The sequence below is a fragment of the Mauremys mutica genome, chromosome 6 (assembly GCF_020497125.1).
Source record: "Mauremys mutica isolate MM-2020 ecotype Southern chromosome 6, ASM2049712v1, whole genome shotgun sequence".
Classification (NCBI taxonomy): domain Eukaryota; kingdom Metazoa; phylum Chordata; order Testudines; family Geoemydidae; genus Mauremys; species Mauremys mutica.
In genome coordinates, this window is record NC_059077.1 from 81,257,972 (window position 1) to 81,283,317 (window position 25,346).

General features: G+C 38.4%; 2 protein-coding genes across 7 annotated transcripts in view; both read right to left on the reverse strand.

The window, feature by feature from the left end:
• The window catches only part of NXNL2 (nucleoredoxin like 2), a 35,657-nt gene extending 34,987 nt beyond the window's left edge, over positions 1-670 (reverse strand). Inside the window, exon 1 of the mRNA XM_045020196.1 lies at positions 613-670. The gene's annotated coding sequence lies outside the window, so the exon portion shown is untranslated. The remainder of the gene's footprint in view (positions 1-612) is intronic.
• A 5,856-nt stretch (positions 671-6,526) lies between these two features.
• Positions 6,527-25,346, reverse strand: part of SPIN1 (spindlin 1) — a 104,304-nt gene continuing 85,484 nt past the window's right edge. For all 6 annotated transcript variants that reach the window (XM_045021407.1, XM_045021406.1, XM_045021402.1 and 3 more), the window contains 3 exons: positions 13,411-13,664; positions 11,975-12,208; positions 6,527-10,315 (listed from right to left, as the gene is read on the reverse strand). In XM_045021407.1, coding sequence (XP_044877342.1) covers positions 10,116-10,315; positions 11,975-12,208; positions 13,411-13,664 — 688 coding nt within the window. In that variant the 3' untranslated portion in view covers positions 6,527-10,115. The remainder of the gene's footprint in view (positions 10,316-11,974; positions 12,209-13,410; positions 13,665-25,346) is intronic.

Here is a 25,346-nt window from a genome sequence, read left to right on the forward strand (position 1 = left end):
GACATCTTACGGCACAGGATCCCGGGCTCACACGATGACATCAGAATCTCAGGGTTTTTTTTTTTTTTTAAATGAAAGGTTTTAGCCCGTATGTCTGCGAAAAATGCTTGAAAACAAACCCAGCATGACTGCTGCAGTGATATTTGCTTGAGCCTGCTGACACCATGAAATGGTTCTGAATAAAATGCCCCTTCATCTTAGTGGTTAACTCTGAGACCTGCTGCTCTTGGGGTCCTATGCCAAGATCACCCAGCAGAGAAATCTGAAGGGGACCTCAGGGAGGTTGGGGTTGCAAATACCCCATAAAGTCTTTGTTGGTGTGGTGGTAGCAGGGCCACCTGCCAGTCTTCTGCTCAGGTGAGTGTGCGTGAGTTCTCTCTCTGGGATAGACCCCCGATTGCCAGAAGGCAGGGAGTGATGGGCTGGGATAGGGTAAGCCTCATCCTGCCCAGATAAGAGTGGTGGTGACTTCCAATGGCCCCTGCCACTGTCACCCCAAATTGCCCAAATCCAGCCTGGGGATTAAGGGGACTCTTGTGTTCTGATCAGAAGCCTTGCTTACTACTGAGGTGTGCATGGGGCCGTTAATGGGTTGTCCTCTTTCTGACATACCTGCTCCTTTATTCTCTCACTTGCCCCCAAGCCGGTAGTCACTGATCAGGCAGTTTAGAATTTTCGAGAATTCTGGCACTTCCATTCCACTTCCTAGTCTCTGTCTTGCCACAGAAATCCCTGTTACACTGTCCTGTTTAATTCCATTTGTATTCAAGGCTGTTTCCAATCCAAAAGACAAAACAAGAAGATAAATATTATATTGTTTATGGTACTTTTTCTAAATTAGACTTATTTTGTGTATTACATATTTGCCTGTTATTTAACCTCACAGGTTTATGGGGAAAATTAGCAGAAATTTCAGTGACAGTGACGGCACACCCTTTACAGGATTTAAACAAACTCCTTTGCAATATGATGCAGACCCTCCACTCACATCAGAGATCTAGGAAATGCAAGGTGTTATGCTGGAAGGTATTAATGGCTGCTCTGGAGATTAGCTCCTTCCAGGTCCAAACCCTCCACTCCATCTGCTGCTCATCTGCATGCCCTTGCTCTGTGACTCTGGGCACTCTCTTCATGGCTTGGCCCTTCAACCAGGTCAATACAGTCCTCCCCTTTTGGGGTATCAAAGTTTCTTCATCCAAAATGGCAGTCTTCCTTTCACTGGCTAGACCCTGCTGCTTCCCCAGTCGTGGTAGGGGAACCTGGACCTAACCCTCTACTCCAGATTTCCAGTGCAGGGAACCTATGTCTAGCAATGGCAGCCTGCTTTCTCCTAGACCCTGTTGCTATTTTTCTGGACTCCTTCCTATGTCTTCTGGCTCCCCACATTCTGGGTTTATCAGCCTGAACTCCTTCCTGCCAGGGAGTAACTGAAGACTTCTTAACTCCATAGCCCTAAACACTCCTCCCTTCTCCCAGGGTCGGACTGTAGACTACTTCCCTGGCAGCCTTTTTCTGCTGCCATCTTGGCTTTCTACCAGCCCCACCTGTTCTATTTCAGCCGAGCTCCAGTTGTCTTTCCCCATCAGGTTAATTAACCTGGACCCCCCATCACATATGGAGTGAATTATACTATTATAACAATTATGCTATTGATCTGAGTGAGTTCTTGGCAGGGACAGAATTAATACGCCTGGGAAATGGTGCAAGACCCAGAGAATAGATGAACAATCTCATGTTGGTGGGACTCTCCACAGAGATCAAGAATGTTTTGAACCAGTTACTGAAAACACTATTCCTCGATACAATGCACAACAACATACCACAAGCAAAAGTAACTGTATGCTTCCCCTAGAAGTGAATTTGGTCAGCTGCTGCCATCCTTTCCCTAGAGTCAGGCATGTTCTTTGGGTCCCTGATTCTGTCCTTTGTTTTAAACCTTTTAGGCTACAGGCAGGAAGCTTTTGTGGCAGATTTCTTGCTTATCAAGCAATGGCAGCTTATGACTTTTTTGACGGATGAAGTACAAAATCATAAGGTATGTATTTCCATACCCATCTAATATATAATTTAATAGCTATTCAAAGCTTACCTTCTTTAGGGTGAAGCAGCAGCCGGCTGACCCAGGAGCTGGAACTGCCACTGGGCTTGGCATGGGCTCCTCAAGCATACGCATCCATGCACTTACCCCTTGGGGAAGGGAGGCTGGGGAGGTGAAGGGCCTTTGCAAACCTGGCCTAATTTCTACAATCCTGCTGTGGCCTCCCCAAGCAGGGATTACTATAGCAATATTCTTATACAGTGACTCCTGGGTGTGGTAAATTGCCATGGTAACAAAGCAGCTTCTTGAGGCACTATTATCTATCCCAAGATTTGAGCCTCATGCAGCACTACATTCTTCAAACTTTCTGGCATTGTGTTTTGCTACTGGAGGGAGTTGTGACATTTAAATCAAATCACAATTTGTCTTTAAATCTGTGCCTATCAATGCAATAAAAATATAAACAATGGACTTTGTAGCTTTTGGGAATTCTTTGTTAGATTTTGCCTCACTTGCCTGGGCTGATGAGCAGTAATATTTAGCTCTTTAGCATTTTCCCTCCATATATGTCAAGAGCACTTTAAAAAAAGATAAGCCGTTATTCTCATTCTACAGACAAGGAAATGAAAGTGACTTGCCCAGTGTCACACAGCAAACCAGTGGCAGGGATGGGAATAGGACCACTTTCCTAGTCTAGTTCCCTGTTCACTGGGCCATGCTGACTGCCAAACAATGGGAGCCTCAGCAGAGAATTGCTGCAGCTTTCTCTGGACATCATAGGTCACATGATGTACTCACATTTTACAAGTATTTCCTCAAAATGATGTTTATAACAATGATTTTTTTTAAAAAGTTCTCATTTTTTAATTGATCAAACTTGTGAAGAGATTTAAAAATGTAAATTGATTCACATTTTCAAAGGATTAAAAAAAATACCCAGGGAAGAGTCAAATCATCAGAACACAGTGAAATCCACTCAAATGCCAAACTTAACAGACGTGCCTACGTTACAAAAAACTTTCTGTCACCACAAGTAGCAACTTCATTGGAAGAAGGAATAGAATGGGCACAAAGAATTATTCTCACGTCCCAGGGAGATGTGTCCACAGCTCAGCTCAAGGTGAGTACACCTTCTTTTTAATAATTGGAGATATACTAATCTCCTAGAGCTGGAAGGGACCTTGAAAGGTCATTGAGTCCAGCCCCCTGCCTTCACTAGCAGGACCAATTTTTGCCCCAGATCCCTAAGTTGCCCCCTCAAGGATTGAACTCACAACCCTGGGTTTAGCAGGCCAGTGCTCAAACCACTGAGCTATCCCTCCCCCCAAAAATTTATGAATCATGGATTTCAACCTTCACAAGCCCATCCTGGAGTTTCCCCCTCTCTAATATCATAGATTATTAGGGTTGGAAGGGACCTCGGGAGATCATCTAGTCCAACCTCCTGCTCAAAGCAGGACTAATCCCCAAATTGCCCTCTCAAGGATTGAACTCATAACCCTGAGTTTAGCAGGCCAATGCTCAAGCCACTGAGCTATCCCTCCTCCCATCAGCTTTGGTAAGTGAATCTAATGGCATTACACCAAATGCCGAGTCAACTTTTACTTTTTTGGCAGGTTAACAAACCTAGTGAATAAAAAAGCCACAGTCATTTAAGGCATCTGATACAACCCTACAGGGCAATCTCACAAGCAAACTTAAGTGAGATAATAGGAACACACATTAAAAAAAATTCCAAGGCTTGTCTACACAGAGTTGTACTGGTTTACACTTAAAATGTGGTATTAAATTACTGTAAAGGGCTGTGTGATACTCTTATTTCATTTGAGTGGCTTCTTTTGGTTTAGATTAAATCAACGTGAAACAGGTTTAAGGAACCAAAGTAAGTGTTCACACAGAAGTTTGCAGTTGTTTAACTAAATTGCTTTTAATAAAACCAGTTGAAGTTTGGGTATAGAGAATGCTTAAGTAATTATTAGTGTCAAGTTGAATGGAGATGTTCCCTGAGGTCTTACAGGGATCAGGTCTTAGATATAATTAATGACTTGATGGGTAGAGTACAGAATATGCCAAATTATATCTATGCTTCTGTGCATTTGTTTATCTGTGAGAGATTGTTCTGTTGAATAAGATTTAAAATCTTTAAACCAGAACAATGGATTGAAATCAGTAAAATTAAATTAAAAAATATAGCAAAATTTCATATGCGGTAGGGAAGAATTATCAATTGTATCAAAATGGAATGGGAGATATTAACTAGACATCAGCTTATTTTGGCACTGGTTAGTGCCTTAACTGCAGTATATGATATTTGGGTTGTTTCTATACTTCAGATTTGGAAGAGAAATTAATGAGAATTCAGAGAGAGCAGCAACACTAATAAAAAGATGAGAACAGAATTTAAAGAAAGCTTACAGGAGTGGCAATATCAATCTGAAGAAAAGTAACATAGGGAAAACAACTCTTTACAAATATAAAATGAGACGTTAGAATAGACAGGGATCATTCATTCTTATTTAGTCAGCCACATCAAATTGCAGTTATGAGCATCAGCAAGAAAAACAAATAGAATTGACAGTGTGTCATGCCCAGTGAGATTGCAGAATCGCCATCACTGGAGAGAAGGCTGAATTAGACACATCTGTTAGATATGGCTGAAGAATTGAAATCTATCCTTCGACAATACAGGAGGATGAAAAAAATCACTTGTTATTTCCTCAACTCCAAATGATTTGTCATTCCTCCTCAAATTAGAGAGAGGCCATAATGGGGAACGGCACAAAACTTAGCAACAACCAGCTACTCCAATTCACTACTCCAAGCAACAATGGATTATCTGGTGTTTTTGCTGAAGTAATCAGTAAGATAAATGTTAACAAGGATTGGTCCTGCTTTGACAGGGGGTTGGACTAGGTGACCTCCTGAGGTCCCTTCCAACCCTAATATTCTATGTTCTATGATGCCATTTAAATGGATATTAGGCTTCAAAGTAAACACCGCAGAGCTAAACAGGAACAAATTATTCCTTTCTGAGGTATTGTTTTAGAATGTTTGCAGACACATGAAGACAACATTGCATCAGTTTAATGCCAGTTCATACTTGAAAGGCTATCCTTCCATTCATAAGAGGTCTAAAAAGACCTTTAGCTACAGTTAAACAGTTTTAGCTTCTGCAGTCGGAGAATACATAGAGCCCTACACAATACAAATGACTGTTTAGGGCTGTGATATTTGTATCTTCAGTGTTTACACATTAAACAACTATTTGCTAGCTTTATGTATATTGCTCTCAGATGGATTAACACATCTGCCTTCCTGAGTATCATTCTCTCCCTCCGAAAGTCTTAAATAAGTTGTGTAAGGATGGTTGAAGGAACCTAGTACCATGAAGAGCGTTAACATTTCTGAGGAGGCGGCATAGGGGAAGATACACAACCCCCCAGGAGCTCCTGTAACTATCCACTGTGGAAGCAATTAAGCAGTTGGTTCAATGTGGTGAAAAAGGTATAGAGTATCAAAGACACTGTATTTTAGTCCTGCAACTGGCTGCCTGATTATAACTATAATTCAGGGGTTTGAACTGGTTGCAATGGAACAGATAGTAAACATTAAAATAAGTCAATTACTTAAAGTAACTTTCACTCAGACTTATTTCTCATGCAGCATAATCCAGTCAATCAAGCACAGGATGGAATCCAAAGGATCTGGGTTCAATTCCCAGTGTGGAAGCTAATTTGCGGTGTGACCTCGGGCTGGCCTCTTAATAAAGATTTTCTCAGTTTGGTATGAAATGTTCATCCTTTTGAAAATCAAGCCACATTTTGGATGCCGAAAGAGCTGAGTACCCAACAGCCTTCACTGACTTCAAAAGGCATTCCTGTATGCTTAGCACATTTGAAAAACATCAGACCACTTATTTTAGGTGTCTAAAGATGGGCTTACGAGCTTAACTTTAGGCACCCTATTTGTTAAAAATATTGTCTTCAGTGGGAATAATACTTACCCATCTTCATAAAGCTGAGGTGAAACATATTATGCCTATAATTGAAGCAGTTTCAAACCTCCAATTTTCAGTCTTTTGTTGTTGGTGTTATGAGTGAAATAAAAATTCAAGTTTTATTTTGTTATTTAATTATGAATGTTGATTCAAAGCAGGCATGGAAGTAAGTGTCTACATATTGACAAAGGCTTCCGGAGTTCACAATTTCCGAGTCACTGCTTTTAAGAGCGCAAAGTATAATGTGCACTGAAAATACATTAATTTACAGGCTCTTCACATATGTGCAGAATTCCCTTACACAATTTTTCGTTGCATTTTGAGAAAGTAAATTTAAGCACTATGCTTCACCTCAATCAGATTTCATCCACTTCAAATGCCATCTTATCAACATTCATACCTACTTGGCAAAAGAAGGAATAAAGATTTGTTTTAGCAAGCAAAGATGTTTCAAATGGCAAATCATTATACCAGCATAAATGGCTCAATGTTAAAATAATGTCCTTTTTTAATTATAAAACTGAAGAAACTGCTTCTTCACAATTTTAGAACACACCACTACATTTTGCTCATGAGAACAAAATTTACAGTCATAAGTTGCACATAAAGGGTTTATTTTAAATGTTTTAAGGATAGAGTTACATCATAATTATAAAAATTACTTACAGAATTAAGTAACAGATTTAAAGTGTTTATACTTCTAAATGCAGAGAACAGGGAACTGTCTACATTGTTCAAAATAAAAAAAAAATAGTGAAACTAAACTCTAAAGATGAAGTCATTACCTAATTTTAAAATGTGAACACGAAGACCTTTGAACTATACACATACCAAGAACCATCCAAATTGCACTAATGATGTAAAATACAAAAAGCACAGCATTTTAAAGGAACCAGAAACTGTTTTCGCTATAATTCTCCTTCCCTGAATTGATTGTAATTGCTGCTATCCTCAAAGAAACCTTCAGTTTTAAAATGAATCAATTAAAAAAAAAAGACATGTATTACAATTTATGAAGTTTAAAAGGGTTTTCCCCAGTGTATTTATGTCTTTATGTATTCTACTCCAACTTAATTTAGGGTTTGGCACTCAAAAGAAAAAAAGTATGGTGTTTTAGATTCAGCTGTGATTTTATTTACTATTGAACAGAATACATGGTCCCTTCAAATGCTGTGACACATACAACTGGAAAATTACCTTCTGTTGGCACTATGCTCGCCTCACCAGTGCATTTAGTCCTACTAACAACCATTAAAACAGCACAATAAGCAAATTCACAAAAACTGAACACAAAATTAAAACAAAAACAAAAAACCTAAACATTTTAACATGCAACTTTAGTTTGTTACATTGAACATTCTACCTTCTAAGCATGCAAAAAAGGATGGTCTGCATTTAAGATTTTTTTTCTTTTTAAAATTTTACATGGCAGCCTGACATCATACACACACACACACGCACACACAATATACAACAATACTACAGCAGGTAAATGAGAAAGGCCAATAACTTTTATACACAGATCCTGGCTTGTGCTGTGACAAGCCCCATGATAATTTTGGAAAGGAATGTTGAACCCCTAGAACAAGGAACCAACATTTAGTTACCAGGGTAACGCAAGCACTGCATGCAGATCTGAAACATGAGCCTAAAACAAAGCCCAAAGCAGAAGGGCAGGAAGTGGAATTAGTCTCAAGCCTCAAAAAAGGTGGTTTAAACTATCAAAAAAAAAAAATCCCAACCCAAAAAACAAAAACCAACAAAGCAACAGACAAGAGGGGACACTTAAAAGGCCATAAAAATTTACAGATTATACTCCACTAATTGGTAGATTATGTGGTATATTAAAGTGGCTTGCAGAAAACCCACAAATGCAAGCCTTTAATGCTAAAAATGTTTCAGTAGACCTAAACTTCAAATATTTCAAAACAAACCTTGTTTTCCTTAGATGTATAGCCCAAAATTCACTGTACTAAGTTATGCACGTATCCTGTGTATAATCGATACACTCACTCATTCTTGTGCCACAAATATCAACTTGGGCTCATGGAGCCAGGCTCAGCTTTGAGATTTACATGCAGGACTCTTAAGAGTCAATAGAAAACACAACAGATCTGCAGGATGAAAACACTGTGTTGCAAATCTGCTCACTTTGTTCAAAAACACAAGGAACATTTATGATTCAGGTACTTAGTACTTAAGGACTGCATTGAGAAGCTATTCACTGAAAGACAATAGCCTGCCTTTGGTTGCCCATGATGAAATACTGGACATAATGCAACAGTAGCAATGGACAAAGAATTAAGGTACTGTATTTATATGGTGAGTATTTGTTACCATTCAACAGCATAATGAGGCACAAGCCTTAAGGCTAAAATATGAAGTCAGGCAAAAATGGATAGAAAGGGGCTTAAACCACTGAATCTTCAATGTCAAGAACATCCAAATAGAGGTCATCTGGGCCTCAGATCTCTGATTAACAGCACCTTTTCCTAGCTTTCTGTGTAAGGTTGGGAATCTGGGTGTTCCTCCCCTCAACAGTGATAACTGGCTTCACGTACTAGCCTTCTGTGAAGCAGTGCTTTCAAACTTGCAAAGCTCTGCCTTAATGTGACATGACGATTTTGTTGCTGAACTGACCATTTTTGCAATTCTGATTACTTTTTAAAACTGCCACACTTAAACTACCTTGGTTTACAACTATCTTGCAAGATTAAAACTGTGAAAGGATCTGCAGCTGTGGGCTGCTATTTACATCCACAATCCAATGCAGATGACCGAACCACTGAGGCTGCCTATAGCTTTCATTAGTTAGTACACCACTGGCATGCAGAACTCTAGTGTTCATTGAATGAAATTCACGTAACAGCATACCTCAAAGCGAGTACAACGTACACCACAAAAGGCGACAACAGGTTTAAGCTGTAGATGATTTGTCCGGACACTCGTAGAAAAGCCAGAAAGAAGAGCTAAGAAAGATGTTTTTTCGGGGGGAAAATAATAATAAAAAAAAGGAATGCAGCAGAAAGCAACAAATGCTTCTCCTTCTCTAAAACAAGTCTTTAATGTAAGAGGACTGTTCTTTCATGAGGTTTTTGTCTTTACATGTAACAGATAAACTATTAGGCTTTTAAGTCCATACACAAACATCCAGATTGCTAATTTTGATATTAAATGAGAGACTACTGATTGCCAATGTGTAGTCTAAAGATCTTTCTGAAGTAACATATAATGTTATCACTGTTGTGGCACCAAGCACTTGGGTTTGTTAAGAAGCGTATACAACAAAAATACAACATTTAGAATAGAAGGCAGCCTTGTTTTGTGTAGTTTTACTGGTTCCCTCAACTTGTAAATGTGGGCTGCATTTTCTAATCAACAGTTTATATAGCTGATTAAACCTTTTATAGTTTAAAGCCTTTTCACTGAAAGGTGCAAGTCAAACACTTGATGTTGTACTGTCTTGTGTCTATGAAGATGCACAAATATTCCCATGTACTGCTAATTCTTAAAAAGCGACTTTGAAATAAGGTATAGAAACACAGTAGATTGATGTTACTTGGGTTAGGCACTCCTTAACACTGCACCAACCAACAATTTACTTTTTTTGAAATCATCTCAGCCCCAACCCTGAAAACAAGGACTGCCAGTAGCCAAGAAATTAAATTTAATGTTACATAAGAAGGCAATATTGAAAATATCAAACTACACTTGCATGTGGCAGTTGAACAGGTGAGTGCGAGGTTGAAGAAAAAGTTAAAGGCTATGAAAAATTTTTTTAGATTAATGATTACAATATTAGATCAACTTTACACAGCTTGAATTTGCAGCTGTTTACTTTAACTCCCTCTCCCCAAAAATATAGCGACTTCCTTCAAGAAAAGGAGTTCCCTTACACAAAATGTGTCATGTTCACACAAATTTGTTTGTATTATTCAGAACAAAACAGTTTTGTTGGCAGAGATTGTGGGTTCGCAGGGACATTTAAGCTTTCATTAAACTGGAAAGCAGTCAAGTCTTTGTGTCTACAAATTTTACATTTAATAGTTCCACGAGTTTGGCAAGAGTTCACGATGATGTCTAAGATGTTTTCACCAAATCATAGACATAAATATGGAAATCATCATCAAACTTGATGAAATAGACAGAAGGTTTGGCTTCAACTTGATGAATGACCATGCCAGTCCTTTTAGAGCCATCTTCTTTGGCATATTCCACTTGTTTGCCTACCAGGCTGTCCACAACTTCACCTGGTTCCCGTTCTGCTGGAGGCGAATCATCTGTAACACAGAAAACATGATGTGTTTAGTTAGGAGTTTAAGGATTATCAATCCACATAACAACTGCAAAGACATCTTCAGAATGTATACAAATATCAGGAGTCGTGAGAAGAGATGAATTACAATGTTTGAGAAGAACATTTTAAAAGTTGTAGTCTATTCAGTCAAACAAAGTTCATCAGTTCCACAATTTACCATTACAGGAAAAAATGTACTTGGGTAACACTGCAACCAGAATTTTAAGAAACTGAATTCTTATACTAGCCTCCTAGACTTCCTGCATCCATTAGCTCCTATGTAGTCACATGCACATAAAGCAAAGTAACAAATGAGGAAGTTCTTTGAGATATGTGGTCCCTGTCTGTATTCCACTGTGGGTTATGCATGCAGACCATGTGTCTGGAGCCAGAGAAATCTTCTAGTACCCATCTGATACTCCTTCCCCATGCCAAATCCACAGAGCAGCCAAGGGGGGAAATGGAGGGAAAAAAATCAAACTAATAGTTTCACTGCTGATCGTTTTAGCAGAAACGCTGAGCTACTGTGCTTAATAATCATAGCTGGATGTAGGGGTATATGCTACAGTGAAGTGAAGGAAGCAACCTCTTTCCCTCCAAAGTTTATACAATGTAACCTCTATTCCTGGCCAAGAGGGAGACAAGAGATACAGCCCCCCTTCTCTCTAATATCAAAAGCTTCAACTGCCACCTGGATTAAAAAAAAGAAAAAAAAAAGAAAAGAAAACCCAAGAGACACAATCACCCCTCTATCTTCCTGGATTTAAAAAACCCATCTCTTAAAATCTCCAGCCTCCCCTTGAATAACTCCTGTAACAAACATGGTCAATACGAAATCTGAAATACACAGAGCACAAAGACTGGGGGCAGTGTAAAGTGAAATTTAATCAAAAAGGGAATAATATTAAGACATGGGTAATTTTTAATGAACTAACATTCAAGTCTTTAAACATCTCTAAAAGAATTCTATTCTATTCTTTTTATCATACCAACTTGCAAATAAACTGGTTGTTCCTATCTACAGTTACAGGGCTGAAAATTAAATTTAGGGAAAAAACCTTCAGTATGTGTGTATATGTTCATTTCATTGTGTATCATAATGTTTGAATGGCACATGTGCACACACATCGGTTTCCCTTACCATCTTTGCTATAGGTTGACTGACTCAGAAACACACGTACCAAAAGTCTTTAAGAGTTATCACCCAAAATTCCCATCTCCTGATGTGATCATTTAAGAAACACACACGACATTTATTTAGTGTACATGAATTCATCTAGTTTCACTTTAGCCTTTGTGATCTGTTATATTTAGTTAAAAGGTAACACAAAGGAACAAAAAAAAGCCTAACTTTGCTTTCCCATCAAAATAGTGCAATGATTAAATCAATATTTTTGAGGGAGAATATCTATACACATGGAAAAAGTGGATGGTGGTAGTATAGGCTAATACAATTACCATTTTATCCTTGTTTCAAATTACCACCATTTAAGAGTCATCCCTAATATTAAAATCATATGAATCTTCTGCAGTTCTTGCAGTTCGTCAGCTCTTTCATTTCAGGAAACAAACCAACCCAATGTCTATGGAAAGTGAGCTGTCATTTTGGTTTAGAAGAAAAAAAAAGTACTGGCGTACTTACTGGAATCAGGCATAATGCGGAGGTCACCTTCTTTATAGTCATCTAAGAGCTGATACATGTATAAGACAGGATCCTTCTCATAAGTAATATAAAACCACGTGTTCATTATAGGAGCTCGAGCCAAAACCATCCCCCTCCATTCATCTTTTGAGCCATCTTCTGTTTCAAACATATGTTCCACAGCTTTGCCAATCATTGTGTCTGCCAGGTGGGCATCACTGATTCGAGATGAAGCTGAAATATGTACACAATATTGCATAAAATTCAGGACCACTCGGAAGCCTGCATACTACATCTTCCATAGAAATCATGAAAAGGGCTTCATTCAAATCGTTTTCTTTACAAAATAATTATATGAATTAACTGGTGGATATTTTTATTCTCTGGGTATATCCAGATTACAAAGATGCGGAATTCTAGCTATGGTTATTAAATAAGGGCTTGTCTACACTGTCAGTTATTCTAGAATAGCTATTCCTGATTAAATTCCATGTGTGGACACAGTTATTCCAGAACAAGAGCATCCACACATGGAGCTAATCAGGAAATTAATCCACTTTAAACTCACACCCCTACTGTACTCCAGATTAATTTTTATGTGTAGACAAGCCCCAACTCACTGCACTCACACTACAGAAAAATATAATTAGAAACACTAAGGAAAACCAATTGTGGTTTACAGAGCAGATACCACAACATCTTTGTTTCTATTAAAAATAAACTTTTAGCAAAAGGGGTGAGGGCTGATCATAAAATACCCTCTAGAGTTTTCTACTGTCACTGAATTTTTTTCTTCTTGAAACACAGCTAACTCCTTGCAGCCAACAAAAAAAGCTGATCTAGTTTGAGAGTCAGTGACACTTGGCGTGAATTCTGAACTTTAATAAGTGTTTCAGACATCCTACAGGTTTTAAAAATTCAGATTGAGCTATTGAAAACAAACATTAATTCAATTATTTCATTTTTAAAGAAATTTCACTTTATTTTTATTACTTCTCAGAAAAGGCATAGGAGAAACACTTAATACAGGACCATAGAATATGGAGTACAGCAAAGAAAATTCTCATGAAATTGAACTGTAAAATGTGAACTCTCACTCAGCATTAACATTTAACATGTAACAGAAATATTAGTCTAAGCATTACATAAGCTTTTTATAGAGAAATCTTGGCTGTGAATAAGGTTGATCAATATTATATCATATATAAGTAAGCCAAATTAGATGACAATTTACAGTACTGAACTTCTATAGCACTCAGTGTAATATAAAAATAAGTTATTTAATTTGTGAGTAAAATTCCCTACTCACTCCAAAATAAGGAGAACATTTACTTATGAAAGTCCACAGACTTGACAAAATGCAATCCAGCAGCTCCATCCAGCATCCTGTCCAGAGCATGCAATATATATATGTACGTGCATCAAAAAGCACTTACCAACTCTGTCTGGAAGGACTTCAAGAGCTGACACTCTTTCATCTTTGTGCAGTTCTAGTCCATAGACGCAATCAAATCCATCATACTTAATAAGGTAGAGAGAAGGATTTACAGGAACCTGATCAAGAACTGTCCCCTTCCATTGTGTTACAGGTCCACTCCCTTCTTTCCATCCATGCTGTATTCTGCACCCTACAATATTTCTTCGGGGCTGAGAAATGGGTTTGCTAGGTCCCACGTTGTTTCGATGCTTTCTGTATATAGATACAAACAGGATTAAGCTAGTGTGCAGAAAAATGTTGTTTATTCTATTTATAATCCAATGTAGTTCAATCTTTTATTTTAACATACAAGTATTCCTTATTTTTTTATTTAATGTTGGACAAATTCTAATGCAGCTTGTATTATAGTGCACCTCTTTTTGAATAGGCCAAATTACTGTACTAATTGCCTTTAAATTATTTAGGAAACATACTACTACAATAATGAAAAGAAAAACTATGGTCCTGTGATCAGTTGCTATGCTGCCAAATAATTTGAAACTAACTGAGCTGGTCAAATTTTTGCCATAACAGATTTTCAGCAAAAATGCAGTTTTATAAAAAAGAAAAAAAAGAAAAAAAAAGTGTTTTGTAGGAACTTATCCATTTTAACAAAAATTGACAGAAAAAGATCCAAAAGTTGCATTTCAATAGTGTTGGCTGAAATCTTCTAGTTTCTACTTTAATATTAAAATATTATATTCTACATTACACATCTGGGATGGTTTAGGTATACTTGGTCTGCCTCAGCATAAGAAGCAGATTTGGGTGACCTTCCGATGTCCCTTTCAGCCCTACATTTCCATGATCCTACATATAAAATATAATATAAAAAAAGTTTAAACATTTCTTGAATCAAAACTATGCTGAACTGACATTTTTCTGAACTTTCAATTTGTAGGCAATTTTGAACTTTCAGATTTTTGCTCGGATTTGGAATGATAATTTTTTGAAATGTCAGAATTCCTTGCCAACTGAACCTTCTGAAAGCACAACTCACTTGTTTTAAAAGGTCAATTCAGACATCAAAAGGAAAGTTTAATTAGAGCCATGCCTATCTCTCTTATTAACAAGGCATCAGTATTTGTTAGATACTTAACTAATCTGAGGCCAATATGAAGGATGCCTCTCACACCCACAAGCAGGATAAGCAGCCGCCATTAGCATTTGTTGGTCAACAGCTGTTTTTGTAGTAGTGTGTTTATGTATTTTCTCTGTTCTCCATGCCTACGCTGGAGTTCAAGTAACTTTTCAAACTATCAGTAAGTGCATCATCGCCTGAGAAGTGCTCATCAAACATAGGCGTAGCATGCCAACAAGAAAAGCACTCTTTTGACGTTCCTTTTCAGTACAACGCCACTAGGGTCAGCTGCAAGGAAGGAGCAGTATGGAAGATTCTCTTTAGAGTGAGCAGTGAGGACTAGCAATCCACTTCTGCTCCTCTCTCTCTTCAGTGGTTTATTCTTTCTTTATGGAACCTGCTACCAAAAACAAATTGCCAGCACAAACCACTTGCCAATGGTTAATATTGCCAAGTCTTCATCAGTTATGGTTGTGAGAGATCTTACTTTTGCTATCTGACAAAGTACCAAACTGTATCTAGCAGTATTTAACATTTAAAAGCCTTATTTTTGTAATTCATTAAAACAAGTGACAATTTATAGCATCTATGTAGGGACTATATGGTTACCAGTATATTGTAGCCATTTTCAAGAGATATAAATATATGTATTAAATTATTTCATATATTTATTTTAGCTTGCAGTAATCTGCACCATTAACACACTATTCACATGGCTTTCAGATTAAGATAAATCATTGTTTTTTCTTATGATAAACTTTAGATAATGTTAGTAGTTTTACAATAAATACTGTTTGCTGCAACCTTGCCAACTTCATTTAACCTGGTACAAATATTTACACAACATTAATTGCTTTAATTATTAGAAACTGAATGTCACAAAAAGCAACCTATACCATTCTCAGAAAAAATGAGTAAAGCATTCTCAGCAGTAGCTAGCAGCCTCTCAGATCCGTTACCTACCTTGCAGTAACTGAAGCTCAAGCTGCATAGTCCCTAAGGGTATTCTTGCCCCAGGCACCTGAGACCAGAAGATTTTTCAGTTGCAAGGTCCATTGATCTGTGCCTGCACCCTACACCACCTTGTGCTCTGAATCAAGGGCATTAAGGGGTGGCACAGTCTAACCACCTCTCCAGTTCCTAGCTCTACCCTGAATCAAGAGAGGATGTGAGAAGAGAGGAAGGAGGGTGGGTTGTGCAATACCCACAGGGACCACACATCTCAGAGAACTCCAGTTACTGCAAGATAAGTAACCCTACTGTCTTCTTCGAGTGCTGTTCCCTATGGGTATTCACTGTAGTTGACTCGCACGCAGCACTCTTTGGAGGAGGAGGGTACAAGCAAATATGCTGTGCCACAGATCACAGGACAAAAGTAGGCATCTGATGGTGAAGCTTGAGCAAGGGCTTGATGTCCAATAAAAATGTGATTCAAGCCCCAAGGTGCCAGTCTAAAGATTTGAGGTGAATTCTTTGCAGGGAAAGCACTGAGGTAGCTTGTGCTCTGGTTGGGTGAGCCCTGGCACTCTGTAGCAAAAGGGGCATTCATAATCCCATAGCCAAGGAGGATGCAGTCCAAAGTCAATTTACACAGAGTCTTTGCAAAGGAACTGCTTCTCCTTTCATTCTCTCGGTGATGGAAACTTCCTAAAGGACTTTGTCCTTTACAAGTAGATGAGAACTCTGCAGACATACCTGTTACTGTGGGGTTTGGAGAGGAAAATAGGCAATTTTGATTCAAGTGAAACCTGAGATGGAATCTCAAGGGGACTCTCTCTGTGAAACACCATATAGGGAAGGGTCTGCCATGTGGGGTCTGTTCAAATGGTGGGCTGAGAGAATCAGGTTCAGGTTCTAGAGAGATGTAGGTTTTCATACTTTTTGGGGGGAGGGGAAGAGAGATTCTAGTAATACCCTTTAAGAATCTCACAGCTATAGGATGAGTGAAAACTGAGCAGCTCACCATCAGAGGATTGAAGAAGTTAATAGCTGCTAAATATACTCACAAGGAATGAATAGATAGACCAGATGTCTTTAAGGACGTATCTTCTCCAGACTCAACAAACCCAATTTTTTAAATCTTCCCTCAGAGGTCATGTTTTCTAAACCTTTAATCATTTTTTGTTGCTCTTCTCTGGACTTTCTCCGATTTGTCCACATCTTTTCTGAAATGTGGCACCCAGAACTGGACACAATACTCCAGCTGAGGCCTGATCAGCATGGTTTAGAGCAGAAGAATTACTTCTCTTGTCTTGCTTATAACACTCCTGCTAATACATCCCAGAATGAGGTTCTTTTTTTGCAACGGTGTTACACTGCTAACATATAGTTAGCTTGTGATCCACTATGACCCCCAAATCTCTTTCTGCAGTACTCCTTCCTAGGCAGTCATTTCCCATTTTGTATGTGTGCAACTGATTGTTCCTTCCTAAGTGGAGTACTTAGCATTTGTCCTTATTGAATTTCATCCTATTTACTTCAGACCATTTGTCCAGAACATTTTAAATTTTAATCCTATCCTCCAAAGTACCTGCAAGACACCAGCTTGGTATCGTCCGTAAACTTTGTAAGTGTACTCTCTCTGACATTGTCTAATCACTGATGATTGTAGAGTGTTTCCTGCTGTTAAGGATGGTTTGGACCTCTTCTGAACACAATCTCTTTGTCTATCCAAAAACCATACTGCCAGATTGAGGGACCCTGGCTTGCAATGGTTGTTCTGGTCTCCGTTCTGAGGCCGTAGGTTCAGGAAGGGTTGTAAGCACATGCATGGGTAAGAGGTGCAGGGGGTCAGTCCGATATTTCAGTGTGCTCTTTGCTTTTGGTATGGTCAGTGCAGATACATGCTCCCGTGAGCTCTAGACACACCCCTATCTGGGTGTGGAGTCTGACTAGATGGGAGAGTAGGGGAGAAGCAGTCATTTTCTTCAAGAATTAACGAGGCTATTTATCCTGCTTCTTATGGGGACATTTACCCATACCCTCCTCATGTTTCAGTTTAGAGAAGTCCTCAGATTTGATCAAGGATCCTGAGCTAGGGAGTGTCAGTGCGGGAGGGGCACTACTTGGTAGCTCCAGTCCATGTGTTGGGAAGCTCAACATCCAGGATCAGATTGGGGCCCCATGGAGAGCTCAATTAAATATTTGCAAAGCTAGAACTCACAGGACTGTTTAGTTCATGGGGGAAAGAATGGCAGTTCTCACACTTAGAAGGAATGTGTAATTCCTTGAGATAGTACAGGCAGCTCTTGTGAGGATCACTAACGAGGAAGACCTGGAAGGCAGGCAATTCATGCCACCCCTTACACACTTGGTTGAGAGCATGAGGTGGTGTAGAGTGCAGGCATGGACTGCTACTGAAAAATCTTCCTGCCTGAGGTGAGTGGAGCACATGCTCACCCACAGTGAATATCAACAGGGGCCTGCACTCAGAACAAATAGTGCTTGGCAGAGATCCAAGACATGACAGATAGTAGTGAGATCTGGAAAACCTGTTCATAGAATCCTTCCATCATTCTACAAGGTTGCTGAAGTAGGAAATGTACTATTCCATCAGATATAATTAGAACTATGCATTCACTGGGAACTGCAATTCCTCTACAATTTCTCTCAACTCCAGCCTTGCATTCTCCATGAAGAAATTCTTAGTGGGCAGTTCAACAGTATTTTCTTTATTTTCGGATTTCACTTCTGTCACAATTATATGCAGTCTTTAGCAGTATTTTCTAGAAAGGCTTTGAGTGGCCACCCTGGCATCACAGGTTACTATAACACATATATAATTGAAACCTTTTCCCAATTAAATACAGCAGAAACATGAAGTTCAGTATTTTTTTTTTAAAATAAGCAACTTTTGTTAAGTACATATTCAAAACATGAGTGTTTAAGAGATATAACAGGTCTTTGCTAATTTTCTTGTTCTTTTCTCTTGTTTTTTGTAACTTTTCTTACTAAATATATCCACTACAATGTCAGCAATATTTCATTAGGAAGGAATCAGTGATGTGAAATTTGTTCCTGCACAATGAAAATCTGATTTTGTGTGCAGTAAGTTTACTTCAACACAGAGTTCCACACTGAGATATCTTTTGATTAACTGTTTGGTGAATAAGCGTAATTCTTTCTGAATGCTAACTGAAAAAAATCTATTAGGACAAGTGTTCAAAGAGACACTACCGAGTTTAAATAATTTTAAACGAGTTTTTGAACGTTACCAATACCTTAGAATTAAATTTGAACTTTTAGAAATATCTATTCCCCCGCCCAACACACCATTTATGCTGTTTATGCTTTACATTTCACTCATTTTAGATTTAGTGAACCACTAAGGGATAGCTCAGTGGTTTGAACATTGGCCTGCTAAACCCAGGGTTGTGAGTTTAATCCTTGAGAGGGCCACTTAGGATCTGGGGCAAAATCAGTACTTGGTCCTGCTAGTGAAGGCAGGGGGCTGGACTTGATGACCCTTCGGGGTCCCTTCTAGTTCTATGAGATAGGTATATCTCAATATATTATTATTATTAATTTTGTTTATAGTCCATTTCACTTTCTGGTTATAATGCATATAATTCTTCAATATTGGGACTGCAAATAATTCAGGGGGATACTTAAATAAAAACCACTTGTCGTTTTCAGTGAAATGAAGTTCCACAATCATTTTAACTTAAATTTTGGGCCTGAACTACCTTTAAAATAACTAACAAGCTTCTAGCTCATAGCTACTTTTAAACACACCACTGCCTAAAGAAAGTATCATGAACGCAAACTTACAAAAGTAAAAGCGAACCAGTATCTCTTCCAAAAGACCCTGAATTTATGAATAACTATTTCCAAAGTGTTTTACAGTCTAAGAGACACCAAAACAGGTTTTTATTATACTAAGATTTACAATTCCAAATTAAGGTCATACATGAGGAAAATATTAGTCAATGAACGGCTGTAATAACTTAATTCTAGTTTAGTGCTACTTTTAAAAAAAAAATTAATTGTGCTGTAAAACCATTCAAGTTGTTTGGGTGCTCTAACTGTGCTTTTCCAACTTTAATATATTTGGATTTTTTAAACTTAATCTTAACTCTCTATTTCCTGGTCTTATGCTGCTTGTTTCTGGGGTAATTACAAAATCCTTGTAATATATTTTACCCTAAGTTAGTGATATGTATTTTTAACCTTAACTCCATTTTAGCAGTTTGTCTCGGAATAGAGCCCAGAAATCTTAGTTCCTCCAACATGCTGCTATCTATCAGATAATCATGTAACTCGCTGGCAAACTGTATCATGACCATCTCTACCAAACAGAACAAACAGAGCATTACAGATGAAACAGCAGCTATCTTTAGTAGAAGCATGCCATCCTGCTGAAACAGTAGCCTTCTTTATTCAGGACATGGATAGCTTCAATCCCATTGGAAACCTTCAGTCTCATTGTAAATTATGGAAAACTATGGCCATTAAGAGTGAAAACATTTCCCTCCCTCTACCTTCTCCATTATATTCACAAATCATTAATAACTGTACTTACTTGGAACCTATCTTGAAATGGGTTATCTATTTTGAAGGCGCAAAAGGTAATAAAAATGAGCCATTTATTATCAAAAGCAATCTGAAAAAAAATGAGATTTCTTAAAGGTTCAATTTTAAACTAAATTTTAACTAAGTACTCAGTTTTGTTGAAAACCCCTGCAAGTTAAATCTTTATCCACTAGTTATCTGCTACGAATCTGTGGATGATGCTCTGTATTCTTTGTATATAATAAAGATGTTTACTCTTTCTTCAGTCCAAAACAAGTCCAACTTGAACAAAGGCGCTACCATCCCTCATTAGTATTGCATAGAATAGGCTGTCCTCTTATTTAGAGATCTTCCTTGAAATACGATAGAGCCGGTACTTTGAGTTACCAAAGTGAAAGGTGAGAAGCACCACTATGATTGCACTACTGCAACTGCTATACTTGCATTTCCTGTCTCCAGTTGTTCTATAATGATGCAGAGGAACCTGTTGCAAGACACAATAATGGTGTAAATACCTGTGCCCTGTAGCAAAAATTTCTGTGCAACACCAGTTGAGTTACAGGCATTCCAGAGGCTTACAACACTGGTTGCAATGCCTAATGCTGTAATGTAGTAAGCTGTCAGGCAGCCAAGTCCCAAACAATTAAGGGCTTTGTAGAGGGCACTATATTAGTACAACCTGGTAGGTAACTGGGGTGGTTTGCCCTTGATTGGAAAGGTCAAGTCCTATCTAAGCACAGATAAAAGTGCACTTTTGGCTACTGCTGCTACTTGATCACCTCACCATAGCCTAAGACCTAATAAGATTCCTAGATTTTGCAGCTTTCTAAAAAAAGTCAGAAAGAGGCTCCTCAGTCTAGGGATTTGTCCACATAAACCTTGCTAATCCCTTCTTTGATGTTTCCCCCAGCCAATCATCTCCATCTTGTGAGGCTTAAGCAGCCATTAACTGACATCATCCAGTCCCTAGTCTTAATTAGGCACCAGGAAAGTAAAAGGGGAAGTTAGAGATGTGGTATTTACATGTGTTCCATTTTGAGTGCATATGCCTGATGTGCTGGAGAACAGAATGCTTTAGTCAGCAGTGTCTGCTCATTGCACCTGCTCCCTTGATTACCTTAAGCCCTTCCCCATCAAGTAGGGTTGCCTATTTTAGTTGGACATATTCCTGGAGGTTTCATCACATAACAATCTTTAATTACAGATTAATCTTTAATTTCTGGAGACTCCAGAGCAATCCTGGAGGGTTGGCAACCCTACCCTCAATGCTATACAGGTAGGTGGGGTGGTGGCATGACCAACTGATTCTCAGTTCCTGCATCCCCATCAAGAGCAGACTATTAGACTTGTTAGTATCATGGAAAGTAGGGTGGGTTGTGAACACATAGAAATACCACTGTGAGTTTACTTAGACTGCAATGCAGCGCTCCCAAACTGGGCATCTGAACTTAGTAGTAATGGCTAGTGAAAGTATTACTCCAAGCAGCAGCCCTACAAAAAATCAGCTACGGGTATTTCCTTGAGATGCTGCAGAAGTGACCTGTGGTCTCGTAGAATATAACCTAATATGACCTGGAAGTTCTAAATTGGCCACCTCATAACATACCTTTATAAAGTGTGGCACCCATTTAGATATTCTCCGAGTTGAGGCTGCCTGACCCTTGGATTTCCCAGCAATAAATATGCTATTTATAGGAGGCTGCCTGAATGGTTTTGTTCTAGTCAAATAAAATGACTTAAATATTAAGTCTTTTATATGTTACAAGATTTTTATATGTTAACTAAATTCCGTTTAATGCTGTGTAACTATAAATGTAGTGCCCTCTACCTATTAAAAGGTCTCTGACCTTCAGTTGAACCTTAGTTGATAAAGGAAATATATATTCAATAATGGAATGTGTAATTTTACCTTATCTTACTAACATAGCCCATATGTCCAGGAAGGAACCCTTGGAAACTAATAAGGATCTCTATTATTATAGAAGTGCGTTATAATAAACCAGCCTGATTAATTGATATGGAGTTCTTATAATCCAATTATGTTCTGTGATAAGAGTTATTTGTTATCACAGATGTTTTCTGTGATTTATCAAATGACCCACTGAAAGATGTTTTTAACTCATTAGGCTTGTTCCAACAGGTATTCTTAATAATAATCGGAATAGAAATCCCTTTAGTTTATCAATCATGTAAGCTGAGATATCAAAAGAAATTCCATAAGTAATTAGGTAAACTGAGATATCAAAAACAAAACACATGGTTTTGGGGAAAGTAACTTTTCCTTCCCTGCAAAGAAATGTCTTTGTTTCACATATTATAAAGGAAAGTTTGGGGTGTTAGTTTGGGAGTGAATAAACTGCCATCATTCTGCCAGTTACAAAAGGGAAACAAGCTGCTGTCTTCACCATTTGCAGGAGGTGGGAAAGCATATTTTCTTTTTTATATTTTGTATACTGCTGTATTCATCTTTGACCAATGACCTCTGATTAAATAATTCCAATTGAGCTGGTTATTTGACATCTCAAATCTTTAATAAAAATTCCAACATGCAAAGCTCAAAGGACACAAGAGTATGTAATGCAGCCTCACAATTGAATTGAATTGGGAAAAACAGATAAGTGAATGGACTGATTTAAATTAAAATCAGAGATAAATTTCTTCCTAAAGTAAGGGCATAGACAGAGTGTAACTTTCAACGTAAAAAATGCAGTGATTGCTTGCAATTCTCAGACCCTGGGGGTTGTTTTATTGAAGGAAAAACTCTAAAAAGACCTTTCACAAACTTTAACAAATATGAGAAAAAAATTGGATGGTCTTGAATTGGGGGAGGATGTGCATAGCCACCAAACAAACAAACAATGAGCTTAGCAACAACCCAGAGGTTTATAAGAATAATAGATACTGAAGGATCTGACAGACTGATGTCTCGTACGGAGAAACATTATGCTGGGAAGCCCAGGATGAAAAATGCTTCAAGTTTGGAGTATAATTTGTCTTCGTGGATTGCTTTCTGCCCTGAATCCATATGTTGTGTATATCACCAGAACAAGTTTTCTCCAAGTCTGTTAACCAGACAGTTTCCATACCATGAGGTGTAGTGATTAAAAAACTGGATAAATGTTTTCCCTGTTATGAGCAACTAAGTCTAGTAGAAGTGGTAAGAGATATTGGCAATACCGAGAATTTCTGATTTCTGTGAAACAGTCTTGCATGGGCCAATCCAGAACTATTAGGATGACTGAGGTCTTCTCCTGTTTGAATTCCTTGGCATATATGCGATCAGAGGAATTGGGAGATAAGTGTATAATAGGCCTTGAGTCCAAGGGATTATGAAAATCTCTCTTTGAGAACCCAGACTCTCGTCCCTCCCTGGAATAAAATACTTTGCATTTCTTTTTCAGTTCAGTGGCAAACAGATCTGATTGAAAATGGACTTGATGACTAAATTCTTTATGAACCATTCATGATTCTGAGAACAATGCCTACTTGGATGCTCTAGCTGCCAGCATGTTATGTAGGTCTGGAAGATGCACTGCAGTTAGTCTTATGTTGTGTCAGATACACCAGTTCCACAGAAGGACTGCTTCCCTGCACAAGAGCATTGGTTTGGCTCCTCACTGTTTACATAAAACATCATGGTGGTACTGTCAATTCTTACTTGTACACTCATCTTTGATATGAGGTAGAAAGGCCACGTAGACAAGCTTTATTGCTCTGAGCTAAAGGATGTTGGTTGAGATGGGTTCCCCAACCCAACAAAGAAGAATCAGTCACTACTGACTTGTGTGAAGTGCTGGGAAGAACGGAACTCCCCTGCAGAACTGATGTGGACCTTTCCATGAGCTAAGGAAGTTCACAACTCCTTAAGAGATGCATACCCCATATCTATTTTGTGAACAGCATGGAAATGGACAATCCAGAAACAGTCTTGAAGCCTATGTGAAGCCATGGGATCTAAAAGCTGGAGACATATCCTTCTTGTAGTACATGGATTTTTATGAAGTTGATTGATCAACTCTATCACATTCTTGAATCTGGTTGTAGCACGTATTCTACAGAGGTTTGAGCATTGAGTAGATGCGCAGTGAATTCTATCTTCTGTGTTGGGATTAAATGAGACTTTTTCACATTCAGTCTCAGTTTGGACAGCAGATGTATGAGGTACCAAACACTGTTTATTACCCATTCTAGAAACGATTTTCTCACCAATCATTGAGATAGGGAGTAAACCGGCATTTCTCTTTCTGAGATGTGCCACTACCGTAGCCAGACGTTTCATGAAAGTTCTTGGGGCTGACAACTTAAAAGGCATCACTCTAACGATAATTTGTGTTGCCCGCTACAAAAAATACAAGTATTTCCTGTGTTCTGGATGGATGAAAATGTGTTTTGTAGCTCAAGAGCTGCAAACCAATCTAGAAGATCTATGAAAGGAAGTATGGAGGGCAGAGTTACCACTAGAAATTTGAACTGGCACATTAAGAAATTTAGATCTCTCAAGGCCCACATTGGATGTCAGTCTCCAAATTTTTAGAGGACTAGAAAAATATCAGGAATAGAACCCTTTCCCCAGATATTGAGGGGAACCTCCTCCATAACTCCAAAAATCATGTGTGACTACGCCTCTTGTTGAAGGAGATTTTCAGGAGGAGGCGGCTCTGAAATCGGATGGGGAAGATGATTTGTGGGTAAGAATGCCTTAGAATTGACTAGAGTAACCTATCTGAATTAAGTACCCATCTGTTGCTGGTGATACTGTTCCATATTTTATATTATTTCCAGATATGGTCCCAAAAAGATGCGGGGAAGGGATAAAGATCCTCCAGGATTGGTTAGCAGCTCTTGATATATACATCAAATGACTTCTTAGAGCAGCCTTAGCAGCATCTGAAATTGATGAAGGTATCCACGCATGTATATGTTGTTGTTTCTTAGAGAAACCTGATGCTCTCTGATAAAGAGGATTAAAAAAAATAGTAACAGACTGTTTCAGCTGAGTATGATATTGAGACTGCACTTCCTTATATTGCAAAGTGAGATGCCTAATAACCATAAAGTGGCATGAGAGTTTCAATGTATGTAATAACTCATCGGTTTTAGAGCTGACTAGATCCCTCCAAAGGTGAGGTCTTCCAGCATAGTTTGAACCTCCTCTGGCAACCCAGAAAACTGAAGCCATGACACACACCATGTAGTAATTGGTGCTCTCTTGATGCTGTAAAAGCAGCATAAATGTAAGCTTGTAGGGAGGCTTTTTAGCTATTAACTATGTAGAAAAGATTTAAATGCCTTTCTGAGGTCTG